Raw genomic sequence first — 23,485 nt, 5'->3', positions numbered from 1 at the left:
AACTTGTACATCATATCCCTGCCAAGAATGTTTTTTCTAGCAGCAATGGTACGTCTTTTTTCCATCACCCACTTATATCCGTTTTTTTTTCGAGCAACTCCATTTGGCATCTCCCCCAGGATATCAAATGGTTCAACTCTCATGTGTGCTGAACACACTAATACATCAGAAGAGTGCGAGTACGTGTGGGTGATGACATTGCCAGGTGGGTGCTTCCGTAATATGTACGTCGATCTGTTGAACTGTGGGATGCATTCCGTAAAAAGTCGCCATATTCGTGACCACTTCCGACGGTCGTGTACTTTTACTGACAGTTTTTAAAGTCACTGACAATGGTAACTGCCGTCGGGTGACACAACGGTAAATACAAATGTAACATTACTGTTAGTCAATAGCCCTGTCCCCATATGAATCGATTTCGAATCGAATCAATTTGATTCGATTCAGTTAAACCGGTTCAAATTCAGTTTGTGTCCCGACATGAAATGTTAGATGTTCGTACACTGATAGCCCTCTACAAATACTGCAGTAATAAACTGAAATGTACAACGATTGTGGAACAAAGATAGACAATAATGAAATCACCATTTACCAAGATTAATCATTTATCCACAAAGTACTAAAAGAAAAGAATTGGACCATGGAAAACCCGACTTGCTTTTGAGTAGTCCAGTCAGTTTTTGGAACACCGGGTTTTTTGATGAATGAAGTAGAAATCCGTTTCTCTTCCGTACAACTGTAAATGTAGAAAATGAAAAAAATATAACTTCAGTTATAGGTTACGATTTGTCTACGAGAAATTACGCCAAAACAACAACAATTGACTACGAGAAATTACTTTAAATGGTTGGTGAAATTACTAAAACTGAGCGATTACTCAGAGAGAGAGAGAGAGAGAGAGAGATTGAGAGAGAGAGAGAGAGATACAAACAGACAGACAGACAGACAGACAGGGTGAGACACAAGACCGAGACGTATGTATGTATGTATGTATGTATATATGTATGTATGTATGCACAATAAGGTAAGCCACGATACCTTTTTTTTCTATGGACGTTTAAGTAGTCCTTGTATACTTCCATACCACATAATGAAGGTTTAGTTGCACTCAAACACTACCTTAATATAAGACCTAAACTAAACCCTCCTACCCAAGTACTTCTGTGATTGGCTGAACTTGTTCTTACGTGTTATTATTTTACCTTTAATAACATATATTTTGTGCAGAAACGCGGTGAGAGAGGGGGGGGGGGAGAACGGCCAGACTGGCAAACAAACATGGTGAGACACAGACAACGATGGGGGGGGGGAGACAGACTGAGATAGTTTGATAGAAGTGTATCTATCCTTCTATATCTCTAAGTTGAAGAGTTTAACATTTCATGTGACAGACCTAGATTGACTTACTCCATCCAGACCATGTTGAAATTACTAAAAATGAGCGATTACTCAGAGAGAGAGAGAGAGAGAGAGAGACAGACAGACAGACAGACAGACAGACAGACATTCAGACAGACAGACAGACAGACAGACAGACAGACAGACAGACAGACAGACAGACAGACAGACAGACAGGGTGAGACACAAGACAGAGAGACGTATGTATGTATGTATGTATGTATGTATGTATGTATGTATGTATGTATGTATGTATGTATGTATGTACAATACGGTAAGCCACGATACATTTTTTTTCAATTGACGTTTAAGTAGTCCTTGTATACTTCCATACCACATAATGAAGGTTCGTTAGTTGCACTCAAACACTCCCTTACTTTAAGACCTATACTAAACCCTCCTACCCAAGTACTTCTGTGATTGGCGGAACTTGTTCTTACGTGTTATTATTTTACCTTTAATAACATGTATTTTTTGCAGAAACGCGGCGTTGCTATGGGAGGTTGTCTTGGTCCTAGTTATGCTTGTTTATTTATGTCTTATCAGGAACACCTTATTTTCAGTTCGTATCAAGGGATCTTACCTGATCTATATATAAAGCGATTTATTGATGATGGCTTTGGTGCAGCTTCACTCAAACATGAGGAACTTACGCAATTTATTGATTACATATGTAATTTAATCCTGCTACTCAGTATACTTATAATATTTCTGAACTATCAATTTCCTTGACATCTCCCTTAGGATTAATGGTGATGATATAGCTACATCTATTTATACTAAACCTACTGATTCACATTCATATTTGCAGTATGGTTCATCACATCCTAATAAGTGTAAAGATTCCATTCTCTATTCACAATTCATTCGTTTACGTCGTTTTTGAAGTAGTGATTTGGATTTCAGAGAAAGGTCTGCTGAATTTTGCACATACTTCCATCAACGTGGTTATCCATTGTCGGTTACCAATGCGGCTTTACTCAAGGTGTGATCTTTGTCTGGGGAAGCTTGTATCAAATCACATGATCAGAAGTGTAACAATGATCGCCCCATGTTGGCTCTTACATACCATCACTTGTCCAATAGAGTTAAGAACATAATATATAAGCATTTTAATATCTTACGTTCTAATAGGGTAACCAATTCATTATTTCCTGAAGCACCTTTAACAACTTGGCGTCGTGATACCAGTCTTAGAGATTTGGTGGTCCATACAGGACAACATGGCTTGGAAGTTAATGCTGGTTCATTTCCATGCGACCGTACTCGATGTGGTACATGTCGTTTCATTACTAATATTACTCATGCTTTTGGCCCTAAGAACAAGTGCGGCTGTTACGAGTAAATTTACTTGTATTAGTACTAACGTGGTGTATTACATTACATGCCAGAAATGTGTTTTTTATATAGGTTCGACTGTACGTCGTCTTGGTGATCGTTTCATGAAACATCTCCGTCTGACCAGACAAAAGCAAAACAATCGTAACTATCCTGTATCTATGCATTTTATTACCAACGATCACAGTGTATCAGATATGTCTATTTCAGGAATTTGTAATGTTTCTGGTGATGAGAAAGTATTGAGGTTAAAGGAAAAGGAAATCGTTTTCCGTTTCGGAACGCTGGAACCTCTTGGAATTAATAGATTATCCACGTCATTCCCTGTCTAATCACGTTTTTTTTTAAAATTCCAGGCGTGTTCTATTGGGTTCAATTTGGTGTGTGCGAATATTAGAACTTTTCACACCTATAACCGTTAATCACACGCGGTTGTCGTTCTGTTCCATAACATTCAGATATATTCAGGTGTTTACCTAATATGTCTAAAGCTTGCCTATAAATACCTTGATATATAAAGAATTTTATTCGAAACGTCGGATTTTACATCTATAATTTATTCGGACTGTCTCACAATTGCCATATGCATTTCTATGTATGTATGTATGTATGTATGTATGTATGTATGTATGTATGTATGTATGTATGTATGTATGTATGTATGTATGTACGTACATGTATGTATGTATGTATGTATGTATGTATGTATGTATGTATGTATGTATGTATGTATGTATGTATGTATGTATGTATGTAATTTGAATCAGGGGAGGTTAACATTTTATGAGACAGGCCAAGCTTGAGTGCCTAAGCTCCAGCCCAAACATATTCATCATACCGACTGCCGCATTAACGTTGTTCGTGTTGCAGAGTTGAGTGAATGGTTCATTTGCAAAGTCAAGTCGTACTTTCAATGGCATCATACAAACATGGGTTATTTGTCCCTTCATTGTACAAATTACCTAATGACTGTTTTCCAATGAATACCACCTTGGCTCGCTGTTGTAACGTTCCTTCATTTGTCTTGGTCAGACACTTGCCTATATAATGCTCGACAATGTCATTACGACCTCCAACATTCATTATTTCTCTGCTGGTCATACAAACTACGGCTATTCATACTATTGTTACGAGGCACACATCGTAAATAATTGTGTCAAGTAAACATTATCTTGCTATGACAAGAAGACACATGTAAGGTCACATTGATTAATGAGACAGAGCTGTGGGTCAAGTAATGTTATTCTATCTTAATATAAAGTGGAGGCCACATGTCACGACAAGTGATAAATTGTTCCCCCAATTGATTTCAACAGCTGTTTAACTAAGAATATTTTAGAAAGTTCATTTGTAACTGTCTATTTCTGAACTGAATTAATTGTTTTGGTAAATACTTACTAAATAAGGATAAGAGAGTGTCTTTTGTTGTAAACAACTTGTTTGTTAACCATATTTGTATTACGGAATGAACAATAAAATATTGGTGACGTATACGGTTGAAGCTAGAGTAGATGGAATTTTCTCTAAAACATAGTTAGTTGGCGAAGAGGCCTTGATGGTGTAACACGGGTTTTGAATGTGCTCCGTGAACAGAGCCTGGCAGAGATAGAAAACACTCGAAAGAACTTTGATGTTTGGTTGCAACTAAATTGAGGAGTTCGTTTGAATCGCTCCTATTGCTGCAAATCGTATAAGTCATTCAACCCAAAAGTAATATTTGAGTCCTTTGTGAGTCTTTTACAGAATACGTGTCCTGAGAACTGGTACCTCTTAGACGGCAGACTGAGCGAGTTTGAGCTTACCACTGAAAATATCGCCGTAGCCTAAATTCAGCGTCGTAACACGTACTATCGTCCATGACGTTAACCGCCTTGTCGAGCTTGAAGTGTCAATCTGGAGAAGACTCTACTCTGACTCCCCCCCCCCTCGCCCCACCAATCCAGTCTTGACTGAAAATCTACATGGTATACAATTATATTCGTATTGTTTCACTTCAGGTAGGGATGTGGAGCAACCATTATACTAGTATTACATTACCCAATCCATCTTAGATTCAAATTCCTCTATCTCGTCCATCTAGGTACAGTCAACGAGGACATGGTAAATGGTATCCACTATTTACCCGGCCGGATTTTATGGATAAGGATGACGAGAGTAAGTTCATCGTAATTATATCAAGTATAGCTAAAACTATTGTAGTGACGCTTGCAAAATTCATAATAGATTGTTTCAGGATGAGGCGTAAAACATTGTGTGGTTCCGATTATATTCAATTTTAAAATTGGTGGGGTGGATAGATTTTTATTTATTTTTTTCATGTGTGAGTGTCTAGTTCAGATTTTCCATTGTTTTCCAAACGGTCTCTGTGTTGTTTATTTCTTCCTATCAGATATACAGCCATTACAGATTGGAAGAATAGTTATATATTGTCTTTTTAAGTTGATGTCAGTTTCCGCATCAACTATTTCTTGCGAGATTTCACAATTATTATTTTTCTCGAATACGTAAAAAAAAAAGTTTAGGGTCGGCGTGAAAAACTAGGTGGGGTCGGGTAGCCGGAACCAAACAACTGTCTTTATTTGGCCTCAAGGACAGTATTTGATTTGCTTTTTGTTTTGCATTGTAGTCATTATATATAATTATTCCTCAGCTGTTTTGTGGTTTTGGCTCACATGACCTACCTTATTTGTTCTTATGTATTTCTGTAACCCTCCTCCGGGGATAAACGGGGGTACGTTCCGTTTTATTGGAATAAAGAAAGACTTGATAACTTGATCAATAGTTAAATACTTTCCATATTTTCATTGAAAATAATAATACTAATACTGAGTAATAATATGTATAATACGCTCGTTCTCTCGAAAGCTCCAGATGCTAACATTTACCCCTGGCACACCATCCTCATAGCGGCACAACGATCCTTTAACTTCAATTTCTCAACTCCCTAAGCATAAGATTAATAAGGCATTCACAATGCAACCCTATCCAACCAGGTTCCATTGGCCAATTATACGCTTTCGTTGACTGAGGCAGAGTCGTGGTTCAAATCGTGCCCAAGGCTAAGACGAGCCATTCAGAAACAAACGGCAGCAGCTCGATTCGAATCTGGAATTTACAGACTCCAAACCTGTCAATAGTTATATTTGGCCACCATGACTCTACATTATATAGTGCTCAATCGGGGGTTCAATTGTTTTTATTTTTCGCTTTCGCTACGTAGCGGATGGTAGCGAAGGTAGCAAAGTGAAATGATTGTCAAATTACATTGCCTGGGATATTAATGCGCCATAGATGTCGTAGGAACTACTTTTGCACACATGGGGTATTCTTTAATAGAATTTGTTTCGTGTACTTCAATAATTGTTATTCATATGGCACCTTGAACAGATAGTAAGTGATTTTTTCATTATTAATGAAGTGACCTGTTAAAAGCAATATATTCTCTCAAAATCTAGTCAACTAGCATGGTGGATGTAGCGTAAGGTAAAGGTAGCGATTTTTTTTCCCAGCAAAAATATTGAAATGTGGTAGCGAAGGTAGCGGTAGGTAGCGAATTTTTTTTTCCAGCAAAAATATTGAAATGTGGTAGCGAGGGTAGCGGTAGGTAGCGGAGGGTAGCGGATTTTTTTTCCAGCAAAAATATAGAAATGTGGTAGCGAAGGTAGCGGTAGGTAGCGGAGGGTAGCGGATTTTTTTTCCACCAAAAGCGCTGAGATTTGGTAGCGAAGGTAGCGGATTTTTTTTCCAGCAAAATTATTGAAATGTGGTAGCGAAGGTAGCGGTAGGTAGCGGATTTTTTTCCCCAGCAAAAGCGCTGAGATTTGGTAGCGAAGGTATCGGTAGGTAGCGGAGGGTAGCGGATTTTTTTTCCAGCAAAATCGTTGAGATTTGGTAGCGCAGGTAGCGGAGGGTAGCGATTTTTTTTCCAGCAAAAGCATTGAAATGTGGTAGCGAAGGTAGCGGTAGGTAGCGGAGGGTAGCGGATTTTTTATTTCAGCAAAAGCGCTGAGATTTGGTAGCGAAGGTAGCGGTAGGTAGCGGAGGGTAGCGGATTTTTTTCCAGCAAAAGGATTGAAATGTGGTAGCGAAGGTAGCGGTAGGTAGCGGAGGGTAGCGAATTTTTTTTTCAGCAAAAGTGCTGAGATTTGGTAGCGAAGGTAGCGGTAGGTAGCGGAGGGTAGCGGATTTTTTTCCAGCAAAAGGATTGAAATGTGGTAGCGAAGGTAGCGGTAGGTAGCGGAGGGTAGCGGATTTTTTTCCAGCAAAAGGATTGAAATGTGGTAGCGAAGGTAGCGGTAGGTAGCGGATTTTTTTTTTCAGCAAAAGCGCTGAGATTTGGTAGCAAAGGTAGCGGTAGGTAGCGGAGGGTAGCGGATTTTTTTTTTCAGCAAAAGCGCTGAGATTTGGTAGCGAAGGTAGCGGAGGGTAGCGGATTTTTTCCAGCAAAAGGATTGAAATGTGGTAGCGGAGGGTAGCGGATTTTTTTTCAGCAAAAGGATTGAAATGTGGTAGCGAAGGTAGCGGTAGGTAGCGGAGGGTAGCGGATTTTTTATTTCAGCAAAAGCGCTCAGATTTGGTAGCGAAGGTAGCGGTAGGTAGCGGAGGGTAGCGGATTTTTTTTTTCAGCAAAAGCGCTGAGATTTGATAGAGAAGGTAGCGGAGGGTAGCGGATTTTTTTCCAGCAAAAGGATTGAAATGTGGTAGCGTAGGTAGCGGAGGGTAGCGGATTTTTTTTCCAGCAAAAGGATTGAAATGTGGTAGCGAAGGTAGCGGTAGGTAGCGGAGGGTAGCGGATTTTTTTCCAGCAAAAGGATTGAAATGTGGTAGCGAAGGTAGCGGAGGGTAGCGGATTTTTTTTCCAGCAAAATTATTGAAATGTGGTAGCGAAGGTAGCGGTAGGTAGCGGATTTTTTTCCCCAGCAAAAGCGCTGAGATTTGGTAGCGAAGGTAGCGGAGGGTAGCGGATTTTTTTCCAGCAAAAGGATTGAAATGTGGTAGCGAAGGTAGCAGTAGGTAGCGGAGGGTAGCGAATTTTTTTTTTCAGCAAAAGTGCTGAGATTTGGTAGCGAAGGTAGCGGTAGGTAGCGGAGGGTAGCGGATTTTTTTCCAGCAAAAGGATTGAAATGTGGTAGCGGAGGGTAGCGGATTTTTTTTCAAGCAAAAGGATTGAAATGTGGTAGGGAAGGTAGCGGAGGGTAGCGGATTTTTTTTTTCAGCAAAAGCGCTGAGATTTGGTAGCGAAGGTAGCGGTAGGTAGCGGAGGGTAGCGGATTTTTTTTTCAGCAAAAGCGCTGAGATTTGGTAGCGAAGGTAGCGGAGGGTAGCGGATTTTTTTTTTCAGCAAAAGCGCTGAGATTTGGTAGCGAAGGTAGCGGTAGGTAGCGGATTTTTTTCCAGCAAAAGGATTGAAATGTGGTAGCGGTAGGTAGCGGAGGGTAGCGGATTTTTTTCCAGCAAAAGCGTTGAGATTTGGTAGCGGAGGGTAGCGGATTTTTTTTCCAGCAAAAGTATTGAAATGTGGTAGCGAAGGTAGCGGAGGGTAGCGGATTTTTTTTCCAGCAAAAGCGCTGAGATTTGGTAGCGGTAGGTAGCGGAGGGTAGCGATTTTTTTTCCAGCAAAAGCACTGAAATGTGGTAGCGAAGGTAGCGGTAGGTAGCGGTAGGTAGCGGAGGGTAGCGAATTTTTTTTTTCAGCAAAAGCGCTGAGATTTGGTAGCGGAGGGTAGCGGATTTTTTTCCAGCAAAAGGATTGAAATGTGGTAGCGAAGGTAGCGGTAGGTAGCGGAGGGTAGTGAATTTTTTTTTCAGCAAAAGTGCTGAGATTTGGTAGCGAAGGTAGCGGTAGGTAGCGGAGGGTAGCGGATTTTTTTCCAGCAAAAGGATTGAAATGTGGTAGCGAAGGTAGCGGTAGGTAGCGGATTTTTTTTCCAGCAAAAGGATTGAAATGTGGTAGCGGAGGGTAGCGGATTTTTTTTTTCAGCAAAAGCGCTCAGATTTGGTAGCGAAGGTAGCGGTAGGTAGCGGAGGGTAGCGGATTTTTTTTCTTCAGCAAAAGCGCTGAGATTTGGTAGCGAAGGTAGCGGTAGGTAGCGGAGGGTAGCGGATTTTTTTCCAGCAAAAGGATTGAAATGTGGTAGCGAAGGTAGCGGTAGGTAGCGGAGGGTAGCGGATTTTTTTTCCAGCAAAAGGATTGAAATGTGGTAGCGAAGGTAGCGGTAGGTAGCGGATTTTTTTCCAGCAAAAGGATTGAAATGTGGTAGCGAAGGTAGCGGTAGGTAGCGGAGGGTAGCGGATTTTTTTTCCAGCAAAAGTATTGAAATGTGGTAGCGAAGGTAGCGGAGGGTAGCGATTTTTTTTCCGGCAAAAGCACTGAGATTTGGTAGCGAAGGTAGCGATTTTTTTTCAGCAAAAGCACTGAAATGTGGTAGCGTAGGTAGCGGAAGGTAATAATAATAATATAATAATAATATTCTTTATTGCCAATCGATAGAATCGAGAGGAATGTGCCTTGGCGTTGCTCAAAAAAACACTCAAATACAGAAAAAGACACCACAAAAGCACCATAAAATCACAAACGACTGATAAAAATGCAGTATTATGACACAAAAATACAATCTTAAAACGCTACATTCAAATGCGACAGTTTTGAACTGCTTTTGGAAAGAAACTGTGTAAAAAAAAACGTTTCCCTGAGGGAAGGAGTTCGTAAAAGTGATGCGCCGGGTGTGTTGTATCCTTTATAATCGTGTCGGATCTCCGTACAAGGCGACCAGCATAAACAGAATCAACCGATGGAACCTCGCACCCGATTATTCTTGAAGCGGTCTTAGCTATTCTTTCAAGACTAATTCTATCCTTCTGTGTCGCATTACCGTACCAGACAGTAATAGAAAATGTAATAATACTCTCAATGATTGCTCTGTAAAAACGAATGAGAATATGTTGACTTAACCCAAATTTCTTAAGTTGCCTCAGGAAAAACAAACGTTGTTGTGCCTTTACCAAAATTGCGTGTATGTGGGTATCCCATCTCAATGTATTTGTATTGTTGAACCTAAGAAGGTAAACGATTCCACCTGGTCAACATGTTGATCATTGATTTTAAGTGGGGCAATTAAACCTGGTTTTCTGCGAAAGTCGATGAGCATTTCCTTTGTTTTCTTAATATTCAGCTCAAGGTTATTATTTGAGCACCAGTCAACTAGCCAGGCCACGGAACGGTAGATGACTTCGTTGCCATTTTTAATCAGCCCAATAACTGTAGTGTCATCTGCAAATTTTACGAGTTTTACAGACTCATTATGGGAGACACAATCGTTGGTAAACAAGGAATATAACAACGGTGATAGGACACAACCTTGAGGTGCGCCAGTACTAAGAGTGATGGAATATGATGTTTTATCCCCAAGCCTAATGGTCTGTGGCCTATTCAACAAAAAGTCCAAAAGCCAAAAACACAGGGACGTATTAAAATCGAATGATTTGAGCTTCTCAAACAATTGCTTTGGAACGATCGTATTAAATGCTGAACTATAATCTATGAAAAGAATACGTGCATATGTACCAGGTGATTCTAGATGTTGTAGAACAAAGTGTAAACCAAGAGCAACAGCGTCATCAACTGACCTGTTCGCTCGATATGCAAACTGGAATGGGTCAAGAAATGGCTCGGTAGCAGATTTAAGGTATCTTAGACCTTCATGATTACGGAAGTTAGAGCTACAGGTCATGATAATCGTTCAAACATGATATTTTCCTTCTCTTTGGAACTGGAACTATTATGGAGGACTTGAAACATGCGTTTCAAGGTAGCGGAGGGTAGCGGAATATTGTTTTACCCGGCGACCGAAAGTACACCAACACAGAATCAAAAAGCCTCCACCAACATATGTGGTAAAGATATTAAAACTAGTCCTACAAAAATACATTTGAATTCAATGGAGAATTCTAGAAGTATATATCTATGGTTGTAGTATGGGTTCAGTGGCATCATGGTATAGCTGACATTACATTCGATGAATTTGAGCAAAGAATACTCGAACCACACAATAAGAATATTATATTCTTGGACCTTTTCAGAGATGATATTGTTATGCTATTGGACGAAACAAAAGATAACTTTAAAGTGTGGGTCAAAATTAATAACGATTTACACTGAACTTTTAAGTTTTCGTTTTAAAGTTCGTAAGGGGTGGACCATTTGATATCCTGAGGAGGACTTGGAAGATTTCGGGGGGAAAAACAGATGCCAAATGGAGTTTCTTGAAAAAAATCCGGATCTGAGTGGGTGATGGAAAAAAATGTCTTGGCAGGGAAATGATGCACAAGTTCGAGTGTACAGTTCAACCTGCTAGTACCTCTCCAAATAGGACACTTGTCAGATCATGACTAACATTTTCAAACACATGTCAGGGACCAGTCAGTTTCGTTGGCCTGTGGTACATATATATATTTGTTCTTGTCACTATTTCTTTCATAATTTTTTTAAATATTACTTCATGTAAGGTTCAAACATAACTATACATAAAATTATACATATACATGTATTACGTAGCTACCACACTAGTTTAAGTTCACAAATGATGTTTAAGTTCACAAATCAAGTTTCCGATTTGCATTTTCAGTGTGTCATCATACCACGGCATATATAAAAACTGTCAACGATGTTTATTTAATTGAAAATCAAACATGTATTGAAATATGTAGTTTACTAAATATAATCTGTGTGTGATAGAACAGCATCTTTTTACTCTCCTTATCACCCTGTGCGAAAACCAAACAGAAAATTGTGGCAACAAAAGTTGGTGTTCAACATAGGTGTAAAAAATCCGGATATCTCAAAGAAGGAAAGAAAAAAAAAATTGCCAGCATAGGCGAAGGAGAAAAAGATAATTCACAGGCAAGCAGGTGGGAAAAAATATAATAACTCTCCACCAATCCCCCCCCCCCCCGGATATCAAATGGTCTACCCCTAACAGGAAACAACGTACTTGGATCGACAAGTTTACAAAGATCGGAGATACAACAAAGGAAGGATACTTGACACAAACCAATACAAAATTAACTGACATATTTCAGGTCTTCCATAAAGAGTATCGATCTTCACCCGATAGATACGTTTAAAGAGTTCTCTAAAGGTGAAAGCCTTAGATGGCGACGTCCGTAACTGTATCAACACAGGGGATTTTGTCAACAAATTAAAAGATTTCGCAAACAATCTACAACGATGTGGATATGAACTGTTTTAGAACAAAATCACGCAAGTTATGTACGAAGTCAATCACAAAGCCAGAAATATTTATCTTCAAAAAAATCCTGCACTGAAAAGCATGTGTGAAAACAAAAGATTTGTTCATAACAACATACAACCCATTCATCAACACAAAAGACCTAAAATTGGCAACCAAAATATGTGAAATCATGTAAAAGAATCGAATAGTTGTTCCCTGAAAAATCACCAATAGCCTAAAAACGAAACACAAATCTTTGTGACACACTAGTTACAAAAACACGAACAACATGAATAGTCAGAATCAACACAAGACATCGGGTTTAAACATTGAAATTTCGGTATTGTTACTACACGCACACGTCAGAAACATAAACAACATCGAAAACTTATTATTATTATTATAATTATTAATATTATTATTATCATGAATTAACATTATGGTAAATATTGTTAAATGATTTAGGAAGGAACCACACCATGGTTTCGAAACCTATTGTATATGGATCACATGCAAATAATGCCAAACTTTAGATTCACCAGCGTCTCGCAATATAAACATTTAGCTAATATTTACCAACCGAAAGTATTATTTTAACTAATAGCGTACACCGTAGAAGTGACGCACATACAGAAAATACTTAAAGTCTGGAGCTACCCCCCCCCCCCCATACCTACCTGCTTTCTCCAACGCCTTTAGAAACATCATAGTTCCATAGCTACAGCACGATACAAGAAATATTAGCCAACCAACAACAGACAGTACATGCAAGTGTACAATAAAACAACAACAACAACAACAACAACAACAACAACAACACACACACATACATACATACATACATACATACATACATACATACATACATACATACAACGTATGCAACACGACCTAGAATACATTATTCCACAAAGTATACACCACGGACACTCGATGAGCTTCATTTTACCCTTGCTTTTGATGAGTAATAGAAAAGCTGGTGATTATTTAATTATGCGTCAAGTTTATAAAAAAATGTTTGATACCTGTGAATTAAATGGAACTGTCGTACATATTCCACTTTGGTAAAAACCCTATGAAAAAAAATATATATGTGTGTGTGTGTGTGTGTGTTGTAAACCGTTTGTGGGACTTGTCAATAGGGGCACTTTTCAGCCCAGGTACATATATGTAATTAATATTATACATATTATTAATGATGTATTAATAGTTAATTTAACACTACACTTTTTAGCCGTCACCTACAAGTAATGAATGGTATATATAATGAACCCATAACAGAAAAACGTTATGTGACACCTATTAATCCACATATATCCCTTTCCCTTATTCGTCTGTGGTTGCCATGCTAGCCCACATAATTGACCTTTAACAAAGTTCATCTACAGCCAAACATCAAAGCAATTGGCATAGTTTTTTTTATTAAGTTGATAGCACAGAGACAGACACTTTACCATCCCTATAACACATACTTTACAAATTGGAAACATTTGTACACAATAATGCATTTGTGCAATGCAGGGTCTCACTTCACTGTACATTGTATGTGTATTCATGGATATTGTCAAGGGGTGAGGAAAGGGTGCAGTTTTGAAAATAATTAGAACATCAGACAATGGTGTTATTTTTTGAGCTTGACAGCAATTTTTATTAGAAAATTTAAAATCAATACAAAATTACAGATGTGTAAACAATGGAGTTTTATATATCTCAAGATGAGTACAAGAAATAAGATCTACAGTCATAAATAAGCCAGCTACTTTTCAATATTAATGGAAAATGTCTTCCTCAAATCATTTGGAAGAAATGGTTAACTTTTCACAACTGATATGTTTCTCAGGAATCATATATATGAAACACTACTATAACAGCCTGTTAAGTCCAATTGTTCCTCTCTCAGAAGTGAATGACATATCACAGGTAAAATATATTTTTCCCAGAAGGAAACAAAGTACATGACACCAAATATAAAAACAGTAAACCTAATGTAAAAATGTCATGGCTTACACCTAGGTGCATTAAACCACAGAAAAGTTTAGTAATAATATAAAAAAGGTAAACAGAAAAGAAATGCTGGCATAATCTTGAATAGACAAGTAGCCTTTTCCAGCCTTAAATACAAACGCTACGAAAGCTAAAAGTGGTTGGATATAACATTATCAATAAATATGCCAAGACTTTAATGTGGGAGTACATTACAATTACATATTGTGGTAGCAATTTGTGTCACATGAAACTCAAATTTTAATAGCATGTAAAACATAACATGATAGCTAAGAGAAATAAAAATAGCTCCAATGGCACTGAGGTACAACTGTACTGTTTTCAAAACATTTCACATGGTGAGCCATGCTAGGTATACATGTTAATTTGCTAAACGACCAAGAAGTTGCCTATCTACCCTATTGTAATCTTTGCAAATCATTTGACTGTTATTATGGGTGTGGTCAGGTTGGTAGAAGTATTTGCATAGATTTTTAAAATGTTTACTCATTTGTCTACAAAGTGATGTTATTTCACTAAAACATAATGCCATTTGGCTGTTGCCATGGTTGATTGGGCCAATTTTAATAGTCAAAAGGTTTGAACATCTGCAAAATAAGTCTAGTAGCATCTCACCAAGTTCCAGTCCAAGAACTTCCAAGTTTGTAATAGAAGTTTTTTTTACCAAAAAGACAGATTTTAGCCCCAGTTTCTATATTTGTATATTGGTGAAATCATAATGTCACGAACAAGTCTTAATTTACACCCTCTTGAGAACATTCCCACCAAATTTCAGACCAGACTGCCGAGTAGTTTCTGAGTTTTAGTTTTCTTCTTACCAAAAATCACGTTTGACCAAAACCACACACCTGTGACGCGAACATTTTCATTTGAACAATTTCCCAACTAGACATCACAAGTATATGTCCCTTCAAAACAGTAGGGGCTGGCAGTTTTTGAGTCGTACATACACACACACACAGACACTACTGGCCTATAGCACTACTGAACCTAGTTCAATTGTGCTAAAAAAAATCTGCCAACAAGACCAAAAAAGTATTGTTCCCACCCCACCCCTCACCTAAATCACACATAATGCACAAGTTAACCACTAATGAGCTCCTCAATTGGGGTAGGGGGGGGGACCTGTTCAAGCATGTCTGAGTTATGGCTTTGGACACGGAAAAATCACAAACAAAATGGCTGCTAGGCGGCCATATTGGATAATATCAAGAAACAAATTGACGTGCATATGTATGCCATAGTATGTTGCCCCTGTACTAAGTTTGAATAAAAATTGGTCCAGGCATCTCCAAGAAACAGCTCCGGCTAAAATAATTTGTACTACATTGTTCATTAGTGCATCTGATAAGCAGACTTTACAATTAACATACCCCCCGCCTGGCAATCGCCATGACAATCTTGGCTGTACATGCCATGTGCAATGGTAGATATTATCTTTTCCATATGCTTTTCTCTGTCACTTGACTGGATGAAAAGATACTGTTCTTCTGCTTTCGCTGTTATGATTTCATATGCCAATTCCCCATTGAAAAACATATCTGACACAGCTTTTTTCTGTAACTGTATTTGTGAACCTGTAATTATACAAACATAACGTTTTAACATACAAGAAGTTTTGTGATTTTAGAATTGATGGGCTACAAGAAAATGGATGCATACAGTAACAATAATTGTTGACGTCAACATAGTAAGGAGACTTTTGTCATAGCTCAAACCAGTGTAATAGCTTAACACAGTTCAATTTTTCTGTAGCACAGATACAACTGAAGTTGTCACATGTTTTATTAATGGAAGTTCCATTTAAAATAAGTATATTGGATTAGAGTATTTCTTTTAATTGCATCATAAAAGTAAAAACTTTGTAATACTTTATGTTTAATATTAGTGTATTCATACAATACAATTAAGCCATTTGTTGCATTCTTTTTGTGTAACCTTAATTTTCTGTATGAGTGTCATAAAAAGTTGTTCTGTATTGCATACATGATTTGAAACCTGATTCTTGGTTGGTTTGATTTTAAAGGTACTGCAATGGCACTCCTACGCAGTATTACAGGTATCATTGTCACTGCCATGATAAAAGTTATCTTTATCATCATAAAAAAGAAATCATTCATTAAAAGCATTTCAAAATTTCAAAGTGATGAAATCAGCCATGTCACTGTCATTCACATCCAAACATATGAAGTACATTCACTTCTCTTCATCTGTGACTACTTACGCGCAAAAGGCAGGTAAACCTCAACCATAAAAAATTACATGCTGATCTATGCCATAGTTTGTTGTCCTTGTAACATGTTAATTCAGAAATTGGTACATCCATATCTGAGTACTGACGGATGGATGCATAAATAGATAGACAGAACCCAATCCATAAGTCCCCATTCTGGACTTCGTCTGGCGGGAATTAAAAAGATAATGTTTGTGTATAGGAACAAAGAATATGGATGCAGGAACACAATCTAGATATGTTAGTCCCCTGAAGTTTTCTCTGCTGCACAGAAAGATTTCGTAAGAGTTAAAAGAACAATAACTGAAATTGCCATATATTAATACACAAGTTCAATTTCACTTACCAGAAACAACACCGTATTTGTGCAGATGTTGAGGGCTCAGCTTTATTTTGTAAGAAGTCTTTCATTATGCCGTCTCCTTTGAGTTGTCTCACAACATCATTGTATGCTTCTGAAAAACCTCTGAAGCTAACCCAAGAATGGTTTCTGAAAAAACAGAATCAGTACAACTATATTAAATACCCTCATATTGAGGAAAGGAAAAATGAAAAATGTGCATACTTCCTCATATAGCTCTCCTCTGTAAGGCACCTATGTTTGCAATTTAAGAGAATGATATAGAGCTTTCAAGTGTAACACAACAATGTAAGGTAATGGCACAATCAGCGCATGGTGAAAGTTCCTGTATGAGTTGAACTTAATACCTGTGTTAATTGTTAACATTTTAAATTTACACCTTTTAAAATCAAAGCACAATAAACATCCCCTATTTAAAAATTCCCAAAGGTTGTACTTGCAAACATTTTTTGAATGTTTACTCACTTGCCTACCTAATGATGTTGTTATTAGACCAAAACATACTACCACTTAGTTGTTGCTATGGGCATGGTCACTGTTGCTAGGGCCAAATGTTGCAGAAGAACAATTCTGAGAATATTCCTACCAAATATCAGGTCAATCTGCCCAGTAGTTTTGGAGATCAAGATTTTTGACCAAAAATTCACATTTTTTGACCCAAAAATGGCTCTTAATCGGCTAAATTGCATAATATCCCTAAACAAATTAACGTGCTTATGTATGACATCGTTTATTATCCATAGACTAAGATTGAAAATAATTGGTCCATGAATGTCCATGAATGACTCCGGTCGGACCCACACACACAGACAGAACCCAATCTATAATCCAACCCCCCCCCCCCCCCCCAAAAAAAAAAATATCAAAGGTTGCAGCAGGTCTGTAGACACAAGTTGGTGTGTTTTCTTTATGAATGTGCTACAAACGTAAGTAAGAAAGTAAGAAAAGAAAATATAAATACTTACGCAAGACAGGCCATCCATTCATGAAGGGCAACAGCTGCAAATGCCTCTTCAGAAATAGACAGAGCATCTTTTCTCCTGATATCTGATGGATAAAACTTGTGCCCTCTTTTGTCTCCTCATCTTCCTCATCAATTGCAATTCTATGATCTTCGAGCGCTCTTTGAAATATAACCTCGATGTAATTAAACCTCTTGGGCATGTTGACAAGTGCATGATTGATGGAAAAAAATAAACATTGTACCCCAACATATGTTAACTTGGCACACAACAATGTCATTATCACATTTTCTTCTAGGTACTTCATATCTTTTGAAATATGGATATTCACCAAAGCATCATGGCTTTTCTTAAGGTTTTGTATTCTTCCATCAGCCTTGATAATGTCCATCTTGAAGTTTTGACCTCTTAGGCATACCTGACAGTGTAGATCCTGAGTGGATAACAAGAGGAAAAACAAGAAAATGCTATATTATTGTATACTTAGTTGAAAAATGGCAATCTATGCATGTCATCAGAAAATTACTGCACATTTATTGTTCATAATTTACAAGCCTGCTGCCATGATGAGTAACATTAAACTGGAATGTCATAAATAATTACAAATATTTAATTTAATCAACTAGTCTGCCAAAAAAGCAAACAAGGAACACATATCATAAGCAAACAAGACATTGTATAATGATATAGTCCCGCAGGTTCATTTGGGTGTTTTTGGCGGATAGGTTGTGGTGCAAACAAAATGTCCGCAAGTTGGCCATATTGGATCATATCACAAAATAAATTGATGTGCATATGTATGCAGTAGTGTGTTGTCCTTGTAGTGAGTTTGAGACAAATCAGTCAAGCCATGGCTCTGGAAAGCAAAACAAACAAATGACAAAATGGCCACCTGTCGGCCATATGGGATTGTATCACAAAACAAATTGACGTGTATGTATGTCCATGGAAGTATAACGTATGTCATAGTGTATCAAGTTTGAGACAAATCGGCAAAGCCATGTCTGAGAAATGGCTCCGGACATATTCCAGACAGACAAATGAAATTGTGACAAAATGGCCGCCTGTCAGACATATTGGATCGTATCACAAAATTAATTTACATGCATATGTACGTCATACTTTGTTGTCCTTGTACCAAGTTTGAGACGAATCGGTCCAGCCATGTCTGAGAAATGGGTGCGGATACACGCACACACGGACGGAACCCAATTCATAACTCCCCAATCCGGACTTTGTCTGACGGGGACTAAAAATGACAATGCCTACATTTGTATATGTGGTATCTCTTACAAAAGTATCAAATCACAGCCTGTTCACAAGACACATGGCAGACAAAAGAGTTTACTTTGTAAATACCAAGTGCTGCAAGTCAGTTGCAAGTTGATCTTACTCTAAATGGTTGGGATGTACTACCCAACAACATTACTAAGTATTCTATAGCCCTGGTTTGGCACTGGCCTGGTCTTGTCCTAGAGCAAAAAAGCCAATGTGAACGCATACCTTGTCCCAGATGACGCCCTCGCATGCTACCTACAGTACATGTTGACTTTGTTGCCATTGTCTAAGTGAAGGCAACAAAGAGGATTACCACATAGGTATTGTTCTGATCATGGATCTATTCTCTATAGAGAATCATAAACATTATTGGTAATGCAATCAAGTGACTGAGGAAGGAACCATATCATGGTTTTGAAATGCATGGTACAAGGGTCTTAGAGAAATCAGTTACTTAGTTACTATACAGTCCGACTACTGTCCTGCCATATTATTACCCATAACCAGTCAACCCATGTATATTCTCTTCAACATAATTAATGTACACTATGAAGTGCCATTGTCACATAAAATAGTTGATGTGAACACATACCAAAAGTTAATTCTGGATTAATTTGTTTCCTGGGACCAGGCCACGGCCAGGATTTTTAGTAATATCAACAGCCTAATTAACTCAACGTACTTAATATACAATGAAATAGCATCAATGCATAAACTATTGCCATGGCTAATAAAAAAATCCATTTCAATGTTATGAAAAACTGTCAATTGGTCATAGGCTTTGTAATTTTTAACATTATAGCTTACACACTAGTCTACATACGATTGCAATTATTTTGAGGACAATAATACCATGCCAGGTCACCAAAGTGTTTCAATTAATTTCGTACACAAGGAAATTAAAAGGAGAGACAAGCCCTGGTAATAAAGTGATTGCCTTGCAACGTGAGTTCTAGAGAGTGAACAGTCTGTACCATGGACCAGTATTGTCACCTGGATATTGTGGAACATTAATTAGGCTGTTCACATTTAACATTTTGTGTATGGCCAGGCCCTGGTCCAAAAAATCAAAACAAGTGTGAACAGTTAATTGTCCTGGGACGCATAAGATTTTGTCCAAGGTGAGAAGCTGGTTTAGGCTACAGCCTGGTCTTGTCCTAGAGTAAAAAGTCAATGTGAACACTACCTGGTTCCAGATGACACCCTCTCATGCTGACCTACAGTATATGTTTACCTTTTTACCATTGTCTAAGCAAAGGCAACAAAGTATCTTGGTGCATATATGAGATCAATACTAAGACAATGAACTATGTGTACATTTCTGTTGTCTTTTAATTTATGCAGGTACTGGTATTTAGGGTAAAGGACACTTACCCACCAGCATCTCCCCATATCATTACCCATAAAAAAAATCAGCCATCAATATTCTTTTAAACATAATCAATGTACGCTATGAAATTCTATTCTCACAAAAAAATAGTTATGACTCCATGGGCATGAGCCCAATTTTTGCTGGTATGACTGACTGTATCTTTTAGTGTGGAGATCTAGAGGCGAGTCATTGACAAGTAATCACCAAAATCTAAACATTCCGAGTTTCTCGGGTTTGGGTTGTTCACATAAATTGAGTGACAAACAATCTAAACAGCTGTTTCCTTGATAAGTTGCCCCCCCCCCCCCCCCCATTCCATTGTGTGGCAATGCTGATTGAGCAGGTCAGACAATGGGAGTTAATTTCACAACTCCTGGGTGACAATGATATAACTCGACACGAACAAGTTTTTACCACATATTTTCTTGGTGAAGTAATGTGAAGAAGTGACTCTGTCTGCAGATAAAACTCACTGTACAAGGCGATGACTGTATTTCCTGGAACTGTGTTCCACTTTAATTCATGATTTTGATTTTTTTATTCTTCGCGAGGAAAATGTGATTTTATAAACTGATAACCAAACAAATGTGAAACAAATAAACTGAACTGACCACTCAACATGTGACGCTGTGCGTCATACCCATCAGCAGTGATGTCACTAACGCATTTACTTGCAACCAATGGCAATAATACATTTGCTCTTACGAATACGAAAATAGTATGGGGCCCGTTCTGGTCACACTTATGTAGAAATAATAAAACTACTGCTGTAATTAATATTATGCATTCCTTGAATTACTTAAATGTCTTTTCATTAATTTTATGTACCGGTCTTAATTTTATGTAGTCTTTAATTAATTTTATGTATTCCTTGAATTAATTTCATGTATGCCCTGAATTAATTTTATTTATGTCCCGAATTATTTTTATGTATGTGCCGAATTACTTTTATGTATGTCCCGAATTATTTTTATGTATGTGCCGAATTATTTTTATTCATGTCGTGAATTAATTTTGTGTATGTCCTGAATTAATTTTGTGTATGTCACGAATTAAATTTGTGTATGTCCCGAATTGATTTTATGTATGTGCTGAATTACTTTTGTGTATGTGTCAAATTAATTTTGCCCCTACAATCCTTTGCGCAAGATATCTTATTCAAAATGGCGGGCCACAGCTCAGAGTGGTGCACGGTGCTCGGCAGGTATACTAGATATGTTTTTTTTCTATACAAATAGTGATGGGTATAGAAAAAACCATATCTAGTATACCCCTATGAGTATCTGTTTATTTGCTGGTTTATTTAATTATTCTATTTGTCCCTATACTTGTCGTTCGTTTGCTTGTTCATTTGTCATTTATTTGGTAGTTTATTTATTTATTTTTTTATTTATTTGTTTTGTTTTGTTTTGTTTTGTTTTGTTTGTCACACGGTTCCTGGGTCCCCTGTGATACAACATGGACCTGGACAAAGGCGCTTGGAAATTTCAAAACACCAATTGGAACACTTGCGTTCCCTCTTCTACCCATGGCAGAAAATTGCTGATATGCTTCAAGTGAGTGTTTCGACTATTCAGCGAAGACGAAAGGCGCCTTCGTCCAGGTCCAAGTTGTATCGATGTTACATGTTATTTGTATAATATGGGAAGGTAGTCCCGTTGGATTGGGCCCTTCTCTCGCTAAGTCATCCAAAAGCAAAGACAAAGTCCCGTGGCATCAAACATTCGAAACTTAACTTCATATAGATCGTCTGTCGATCCTAAATTCAGGGGAGACAGAAAAACTCGAACAACTGATTTTAAATTGAGCAAAAATTGGTAGAATCCTCCTTGATTTCTTTCTCGAATGACAACCCGCTGAGCATCACTGCGGGCCGCCATTTTGAATAAGAAATCTTGCGCAAAGGATTGTATTTGTAGGGGCAAAATTAATTCAGCACATACATAAAATTAAATCGGGACATACACAAAATTAATTCAGCACATACACAAAATTAATTCGGGACATAAATAAAAATAATTCGGCACATACATAAAAATAATTCGACACATACATAAAATTAATTCCAGGAATACATAAAATTAATTCCAGGAATACATAAAATTAATTCAAGACTACATAAAATTAATCAAAAACACATTAAAATAATTCAAGGAATACATAAAATCAATTGTAGACAACATAACAGTGCATACAATTAATCAAAACACATTTAAATAATTCAAGGAATACATAATATTAATTACAGCAGTAGTTTTATTATTTCTACATAATCATGATAATTGTGACCAGAACGGGCCCCCATAAAAATAGCGTTATCAGATAATAAGATGGTATGCATAAGTTGTAAAACTGACAGGTCAAGTCTCAACAAAGACATAGCTTTTATTTGACTGGTGTTGAAGATGTGTCAAGCAACAAACTGTAATTTTTAGTACAGAAATAGTGGAGAGATGGGCTGGGAGAGCGTAAGTAGAACATAACGTACATACTTACGTGTAAACGAAAAGAGAAATATAAAAAAGTACTTACGATGATATAGTAGAGAGCTAAAACCCGGGGACAAAATGACGATGCAGCTGGAGAATGGAGCTGGCTTTTATCTCGACCTCTGACCTCTGACTTCTAGGATGAATACAACATGTACAACGCAACGTACACGTAACCAGACTCTGCATGTGTACGCAACGCAACGCAAGGCCTGTTTACTCATGCAGTGTACTTCCATGGAGAAAATTAGTGCAGAGATACAGCGCGGTTGTAACACGATGCACACCATTTAGTGTAACCGTAATACAGTATATTCAATGTATAATCATTGAATGTGTTGGAATGTAAAAGGGTACGTTTAGAATTTGAACAAGTGGGATCACGGTTGTCTGTTTGTAACGCAAGTGGTGACTCGGTCGGTGTACTTCCACGGCCAAAAAAGGAGTGCAGAAATAAAACACGGGTAACACGATGTACACCATTTATTTTGTGCAAAAAACATGACGGTAATACAGTCTGATGTATAATGTAGATTCCTAAAATGTGTCTGAATGTAAAAGAGTAAGTTTTGAATCTCGCTACCTTCGCTACCCTTCGCTACGTAGCGGAGAGAAAAAATAAAACCAATTCAACCCCATATCTTGCACTAGATGCTCTACATAGTGCATGAACAGCATGATATTTTCAATACTTACCTTCTTGGCTGCATACTCTCTCAAAACCACCACCTTCCATGTTTACCATGTGATGTGGGACAGACACAATGATTACAGAAATAACGAACTTATAAGAACATGGCGGAACCAGGTAAAAGTACAA

General features: G+C 37.7%; 1 protein-coding gene and 1 long non-coding RNA gene across 5 annotated transcripts; both read right to left on the bottom strand.

Annotated features, from left to right (window-relative positions):
* Positions 1–23,485, bottom strand: LOC144453833 (uncharacterized). 2 transcript variants are annotated; one of them, XR_013482433.1, is made up of 3 exons: positions 23,362–23,485; positions 593–736; positions 1–242 (listed from the first exon to the last, which is right to left on the bottom strand). It is a non-coding gene; the product is annotated as an uncharacterized LOC144453833 (long non-coding RNA). The 2 variants fall into 2 exon arrangements; XR_013482432.1 differs by having other exon boundaries at positions 1–736.
* LOC144451291 (uncharacterized) lies at positions 13,671–22,897 on the bottom strand. 3 transcript variants are annotated; one of them, XR_013482289.1, is made up of 5 exons: positions 22,709–22,897; positions 17,526–17,959; positions 16,550–16,693; positions 16,195–16,370; positions 13,671–15,547 (listed from the first exon to the last, which is right to left on the bottom strand). XR_013482289.1 is itself a non-coding variant. In XM_078142097.1 (4 exons), the coding sequence occupies exons 2-4, from the start codon at positions 17,915–17,917 to the stop codon at positions 15,481–15,483; spliced, it is 603 nt and encodes a 200-aa protein (XP_077998223.1). In that variant the 5' UTR covers positions 17,918–17,959; positions 22,709–22,897; the 3' UTR covers positions 13,671–15,480. The 3 variants fall into 3 exon arrangements, 2 of the variants coding, with proteins under 2 accessions (XP_077998223.1, XP_077998233.1); XM_078142097.1 differs by lacking the exon at positions 16,195–16,370; XM_078142107.1 differs by lacking the exon at positions 16,195–16,370 and having other exon boundaries at positions 17,530–17,959.

The sequence above is a fragment of the Glandiceps talaboti genome, chromosome 2, assembly GCF_964340395.1.
Source record: "Glandiceps talaboti chromosome 2, keGlaTala1.1, whole genome shotgun sequence".
Classification (NCBI taxonomy): Eukaryota; Metazoa; Hemichordata; class Enteropneusta; family Spengelidae; genus Glandiceps; species Glandiceps talaboti.
The sequence above is the reverse complement of the archived record's forward strand: the minus strand, read 5'-3'. Positions and strand labels throughout refer to the sequence as shown.

Excerpts from the sequence above, each read along its gene's own strand:
- LOC144451291 (XM_078142097.1), bottom strand. The coding sequence starts at position 17,917 with ATGGACATTATCAAGGCTGATGGAAGAATACAAAACCTTAAGAAAAGC. Across the intron at positions 16,694-17,525 it reads GGATGGCCTGTCTTGCGTAA|AAACCATTCTTGGGTTAGCT; the intron begins GTATTTATATTT and ends CTGTTTTTTCAG. Across the intron at positions 15,548-16,549 it reads CAAATACGGTGTTGTTTCTG|GTTCACAAATACAGTTACAG; the intron begins GTAAGTGAAATT and ends GTATAATTACAG.